This window comes from Cydia strobilella, chromosome 8 (assembly GCF_947568885.1).
Source record: "Cydia strobilella chromosome 8, ilCydStro3.1, whole genome shotgun sequence".
Lineage (NCBI taxonomy): Eukaryota > Metazoa > Arthropoda > Insecta > Lepidoptera > Tortricidae > Cydia > Cydia strobilella.
This window is the reverse complement of record NC_086048.1, coordinates 11830345-11837282: the sequence shown is the minus strand read 5'-3', so window position 1 is coordinate 11837282 and position 6938 is coordinate 11830345. Positions and strand designations below refer to the sequence as shown.

At 36.6% G+C, this 6938-nt stretch overlaps 1 protein-coding gene across 1 annotated transcript; it reads right to left on the bottom strand.

Annotated features, from left to right (window-relative positions):
• Positions 1-1559: 1559 nt before the first annotated feature.
• On the bottom strand, positions 1560-5292 carry LOC134743341 (uncharacterized). The gene is made up of 3 exons (XM_063676734.1): positions 5100-5292; positions 4256-4434; positions 1560-2672 (listed from the first exon to the last, which is right to left on the bottom strand). The coding sequence occupies exons 1-3, from the start codon at positions 5230-5232 to the stop codon at positions 2412-2414; spliced, it is 573 nt and encodes a 190-aa protein (XP_063532804.1). The 5' UTR covers positions 5233-5292; the 3' UTR covers positions 1560-2411.
• Between the last annotated feature and the right edge of the window lie 1646 nt (positions 5293-6938).

Here is a 6938-nt window from a genome sequence, read left to right as displayed (position 1 = left end):
GTTCTAAATTCTAATTTAGGATTCTAAATCATTTAGAATCCTAAATTTAGCAAAGTGTAATAAACCCTTCATTATATTATTACACCTATTCTAACTAGGATGCTAAATCATTCAGCTTGTCAGAAACCACCCTTGCTCCTAATTAGGATATCCTTACTTGCTAAACGCGATTACACTTTACTAATTTAGGATTCTAAATCATTTAGAATCCTAAATTTAGCAAAGTGTAATAAGCCCTTTATTCCTTGTGTTTCTAACTAGGTAGTACATACCTATTAGGAAAACCTGGTAGTGATAGTGAAATCAACATCCCAGAAAAAACTGGTAGAAAAATAATCAAGAAGGTAGCCTACGTACTTACTCGTATTATACATGAAAAGTTACCATATTTAGAAATTGATTAGGTTAACTAGGTACTCCTAATATTGGTTCCTTTTAAATTCGTAGCACTATGTACAAGCGAATTAACGATTTTCAAGATTAATAAACTTAACTATAATCTGCTGGCCAGCCAATCGTGTCAGTACCTAATACTTGTATGTGGAGCTAACAAAAAAATTGTGATATAGAGCCTGGAAAAAGCAACAATGCGGTACATTTACCCCACCTAATTCTATTTTGATCTCTGTTTGGCACAAAGGTTAACTGGTAGAGAATGCCTTAGATAAAATAAGATAATATTTTATTGTCAAAATTCTTGTCCTTCTGGCATTAAGTTCGCCTTTTGTACAACTTTTACTGTGCAATAAAGTTTAAAGACTAAATAAATAATGTATTAAGTATTTATTTTTCATTTCTCATGCTCTGAAAGTGGATCAGTGTTTATCTATGAAGTGTGTAGAAAGTGATACGTTTCTGCTTTAGGGTGTTTTACTTTCCAATTACGTTTTTTTTTTCACTTTTTTACGACAAACAATTAATAGTTATTTGTGCAACAAGAGAGGAAAGTTGGTTTTTCTTGCGAGTGTTTATTTTGAGTGCCGAGAAAGCGAAAGATTGTATAATTGAATCACGAGCGAAGCGAGTGATTCTAAGGTGGAATCTTGAGCGTAGCGAGGGACTCAAAAACACGAGATGTAAAATAACTTTGCTCTCGTGTTGCACACATAATTTTTCACCTCAGTAGTGAGAACATATTAAAGGTTAAAATGTATTTCGAATTACACAGAATAAACAAGAAAAAAAGTATTATAATATGTACGATACGATAAGATACGATACGATACGAGACGAGACCGGACCGGACCGGACCGGACCGTACCGTACCGTACCGTACCATAAAAAAATGTAATAAAAGTATGAAGTTCATGGCCTTCACTAAATTAAAAAGCTACATTGTTTCACTCCCTGGAGTGAGGAAAGTCGCACTTTCCTCACTCCAGGGAGTGACGAAAGTAGGCTTGTACGAGCTGCTGAGGTAAAAATTAAATTACCTCTAGGTACTTTTAATGAGTGCTTTTCAACCCTAGGTTAACAATACTATTTTCTGTGAAAGTGGTCATCATATAAAAATAATAATTCAGTATAATAACCGACTTTTTTGTCGGGTCTTAGTCGGATCAAGCTAACTCTGCATGCCATTTGCAATAACAAAGTGGCGGATGTCATCATTAATGTCAAATTTCTATGAAAATATGATGTTTAAAATATCAATTCAAGTAAATCAAGTCGATGCAATAATAATAGCTTAGACACTCTTAATGTGGAAGGCTGTAAAAGGAGTGGTAAACCAGGAAAAGCTGGACTTATTTTGAGAAAGATGACATGAAATATGGAATGTCAAAAAAGAAAAGAAAAAAATCGCTGTTGTTCTATTTTCCAATATATTTCTAGATGCTATTTGCTGTCAAGTGTCATGTGTGCTTGACAACTACTTTTATTATTTATGATACTAAGTTTGTGAAAAGACTAGAGAAAGCATGTTGATTTTGGGACTAACTAGAATATTTAATATAGTAGGTGTTTAAGTACCATGAACATTTCTGTGTGCTTGAGAAATAAATAGAATAGGTAATGTGTAATATAAAGTTTTCTTTCACATCGCCGTTCACCTTCATTTCTAAAGTGCAAATTATCGGACTAAGTTTGTGTTGTATAGCGTGTTAATGAAATTCCCGGCCTGGATCAGACCAACTTGGGGACTATCGTCCAACCGTGAACAATGGCTCAATCTCCTCTATGAGAGGAGGCCTATACTGTGAATTGTGGCGTTTTATGAATACTGTGTTGTGTGTATTAGTTGTTACGTGATTGTGGACATTTTGGCTTCAATCTCCAATGTTTAGATGTTTTATAAATATGATGCCTCACTAAACTAGGTACCTACCACACTTACATTTTTGTTCCCATAATTCCCTACTGACTCGGTTGGCTTGCCAGACGATATCAACAATTGTTTAGATATGGATTGATCATAATGTTAGTCTGGTGATCACCGCGATAACAAGCAGTATTACGGATAGCAGCTTTAGCTGGAGAGTTCCTCTGCTGGCACTGGAGCCGTAGTTGCATAGAGAAGTAGAGCAGCATGACGTGCAGGCGTATAGTTTCGTTCGTTCTCCGATGATGATGCAGCCCGGTTCGCAGTGCTTGGTGCAGTTCCGCTCGAGCGCCCACATCTTGAGGTCTGTCGTGGAGTTTTCATTAGATGTTGTGTAGGAGAAGCGCTTGACCTGCCGGCAAAAAAATATAACTAATTTATAGAATGAACACATTAGCACAGTTTGCAATTTTGTGTGCCTATTACGCGAATTAAGTGTCCACAGCAAGCTCGGTTCTCCATACAAACGTAGTTACGCTCTCATTTTAAAACGACCATCTAGATTAATTTTTAACAAGCACAAACGTCTGCGATCGATGCTATTAAGCTTAGAATAAATTTAAAAGTGGAAAAATTACTGCCTTGGCAGAGCGCTGGAGTATCGATCCAGAGGCCGTGAGTTCAAGTCTCACCCAAGGCAGTAATTTTTCCACTTTTAAATTTAGACCATCTAGATTGCTCTGAAACTTTGTACTTACAATATTTGTATGTGCAAAGTTTCATTACAATCCAATACGTAGTTTTATAATGAGACCAGAACTCCGTTTGTATGGCAAGGTGAAATTCGGCCGGGCTAGCTGCGGACTCTTAAGCAAGATCAATATAGATGGAGACAGACTTTCTTCAAAACTTGATTTTCACGGCATCTATCCAATTAACGACGATAAAGTGAAAGTGACGCTGAGTGAAAAATATTCGCAGTTGGTTTAATTAAACGGTCGACTGTCCTTTATTAGTTATGGACTACCTAGAACCTTTTTCACTGTCAACTTCATATTAATTTAATTCTGACAGGTTGAGATTCGAAGAAGTCCGTTTAGCGTACAAATACTTGTGACGAATGAGGTATTGTACCTAGGTACTACGACAAACTGTGAATGGTTACACTTAATAGTGTTTACGTGGAACTGAAATGTGTACGTGTACACGTGCTAGTTGTTTGGAAATAGTTGAATATTTGTGCTTTATGACGTTGCTTTGAATGTTTCTTTCGCCACATGACTTGGCAGCAGCAAAATGTAGAATTTTGTCAACATATATTAAATCACATTTAGAAACGGGTCTATCGCGAATTTATTTTGTTACCTTTATTTACCGCCGTTTGTCAACATAACTTTTGCGGAAAGTACCTGATGACTTTTAAATACAGAGGAGGAACTAGAACAAGATGTAGTTACTTGACTAATTCGTTTTTGACAATACTTCAATAGCCAACCAATCAAGGAAAAATTCAAAGAAGTTGTTATGGAGTTACATTATTATCTAGATTTTCAAAGTTCGCAATAGACTTCCCCAGTTTCTCACGTGCTTTTGTCTTTTTTAGGAATTCAGGCAGGCAGTGGTTGTGGCACTTGCCGGTGAGCGCCGCGCTGCACGCTGTCGTGTGTGTTTTTCCTCGGGTAAGTTAGCCAATCATGATTATGTAGCATCATTAGATCTGATATTCGATTTCGATTTTCTGACTTCTCGTGTGTTGAAACACTCGCGGGTAAAATACAACTTTGCACCCTTATATAACAAATAACTATTTTTTGGTCCATTTGATTACGTGTTCAATCTAACCTTCTATGACTAACCAAACGGACGATCAAAAAATGTATAAAATTTTGGGGACACTTTTTTTGTATTAGGATCGAAAGAGCTCGTGATTCTAAGTGGAAATAATATAAAAATTAAAAAAAAATTAAATGCAAGCAAACAGGAATGGTCATTTACCATGCACATGGGCCGGTCGTTGTGGCACTTGCTGATGAGCGCCGAGTTGTTGTGGCGCAGGTCAGCGCACTTGTCCTCCGGCACCTCTGCCAGGCACTTGTAGCACCACAGGTCGTTGTTGGGCCTCGCGGCGGCTGACGTCACGTGGACGCTGTCACGGAGGAGGTCGCATTCACCTTCTGGAAAGTCATTTATCATTTTAGATATTTTTTATCCCAATCGTAGCCTGGTTGATTTGATGATAATGGTTCCCTGTAAGTATAACTGATACCTACTCGAAGGAAAGGAATGTGCAGGTATTCAACTGCCTTGCTACTGAATACTGATATATATAGGTAACTGGACAAGACAGACTGTTCGTTAAAAAAAATGTAACACTACTACTGAAAAATAAGTACCTATAATTTATAGAATTCAGTGTGATACAGAGACGTTAGTCTCGATGGTACAAGACAGCTTGACTTTATTTAAGTCATAAATGAGACCAAATTATTTTTGCATTAACTAACTTTTACATTCGTATATATATGTATCTGTTTTACATTCCCTTTCATTAGAAATGATCACCCCAATAACAGTTGCTACGAGTATATGTACCTATTGTTAATTTTGTATTCCTGTTTTAAAACATGCGGTACTGCGGATACATTTGTGATTCATCGTTTGAGAAAATCAACATTAAACCCATAGACAAGTCATTTCGACAGTTCGTTTTTAAGGTTGTTTTTATCCGTGATAAAAGGGAACACTATAACTTTCCTAATAATCAAAGTTAATGGCTTGTTACGCGGGCTAATCGTGTAATTCGGATAGGATATCGTGTGAAATATTTGTTTTGACATACCTGGAGTTAGTAATGACAGCCAGAGCAACACCAGAGAGCGCATTGTGTATGCAGTGTGTTGTGCGCATGCGCCAGCATCCCGCACATATCGATCTGGCTGAACCTGTTGCTGATCCCGGCTGGCCCCGCCCATTCCCCCTGCCACCCTTACAAGGTTTGCCGAAACACTTTGATCAAGGGAAACAATCTAAACTTTCGGCATTCTTTGGGAAATTAAAGTTTCAACGTCTTAATATGGCTTAAGATGAGTACTTTAAAGGCTGTGCGCTCTTTAAATAGCAGTTAACAAGTTTTTTTCATGTAAGCTTTTGTTTAACTTTACAAGTACCGTGACATTCGTAATAGTTCTAATAATAGTTTTATATCATTAAACTAATTACCTATATCGATGACAACTTTTATTTTATACATACCTAGTTTTTAATTTATTTTTTAGATCTTATTTTGCGAAACAATGTAGAGAATTTGGCTGACGTCCAATCAGGCTTAAATTTTTGGTAACCCAACCACAGAATAACTAATAGTACTATTGCCCAACCCAATAGTTCAAAGCTGATAGCATGCAGGTAAAATTCGTCTCGATGGGCGGTAAGTTGTCTAAATATTGCACGGGTTCGATTCAAGGCTAGCTCATCAGATCGTGATCGCATTTTTTTGCGCTTGGTGCTTTTTTCTTTATTATTTTTTATATTTCGTAGGTTGTTTAAAAAGATATTATTTCCACATTAAAAAATTAGAGCAGTATGTCTGAAGGTACTGAAACATAATATTATGGAGTCATTAATATAGTGTGATCGTAGAGAGCTCGAAGGTAGAAAGAACATGAATTCTAAACAAATTTAGATTCATTGGAATTTACCTTTACGGTATATATAGTACAGTAGATGTGCATGAAAATATTGTTATGTTCGTCATAACAAATGTCATAATAGGATGCGAAGTGTCAAGGCCTCTGTAATCTATAACATAAGGGTCTCCGGCAAGCTCGGTTCTGCATACAAACGTAGTTCCGCTCTCATTTTAAAACGACTAGCTAGATTGCTCTGAAACTTTGTACTTACAATAGGATAAGGTATATCTATGTCTGTAATTAGTTTATAGCTTCAGATACCATAGTGAAAAAAATACGGCGAATTTAAGTTTTTCATACAAAAACTGTTTCTGCTCTATTTAGTTTGTTTTATAAACTGGAGCTATATAAACTAATTTCAGACCTAGATATACCTCATGATATTGTATGTGCAAAGTTTCATTACAATCCAACACGTAGTTTTAAAATGAGAGCGGAACTACGTTTGTATGGGAAGGTGCAATTCGGCCGAGCTTGCCCGGGACTCATTAAGTACTCGGTACTCGCACATAACCGGCATCGGCAATCTCTATTTTATCTAAAACCTTTTTTGTCATCCTAAAAGTGCAGAAGCTGGTTTTAATTTTTCTTCAGGTATAACATTAAAAACCCAGTGTATTTCCCATGGCACGAAAGAAAATTAAATTTCGCTCCCTGCTGTAATTTCATATTTTTTCATTAGAATTAACAATTTATGGATAGAGGTTGTACCGACTCGTTATTTAGCGTGAAGGTAACCTAAATATCAGGTTAGGTTAAGTTAGGTTATCATAAGCTTTTCGCTACCGTCACATGGACGTAAGGTGAAAAATTTATTCACTATTCATTATATTTTATTATACATTAGTTCTTGTAGTAACGAATCGGCCAAGCCACATAATTTGACTAAGGTGTGAAGAGTTAGTGAAGTTAGGGCTCTACAGAGTTAGAAGCTTGGCTCTACAAGAGATCTGATAACTTTCTGACAGTGCGAGCCTTATGGTTTCGTC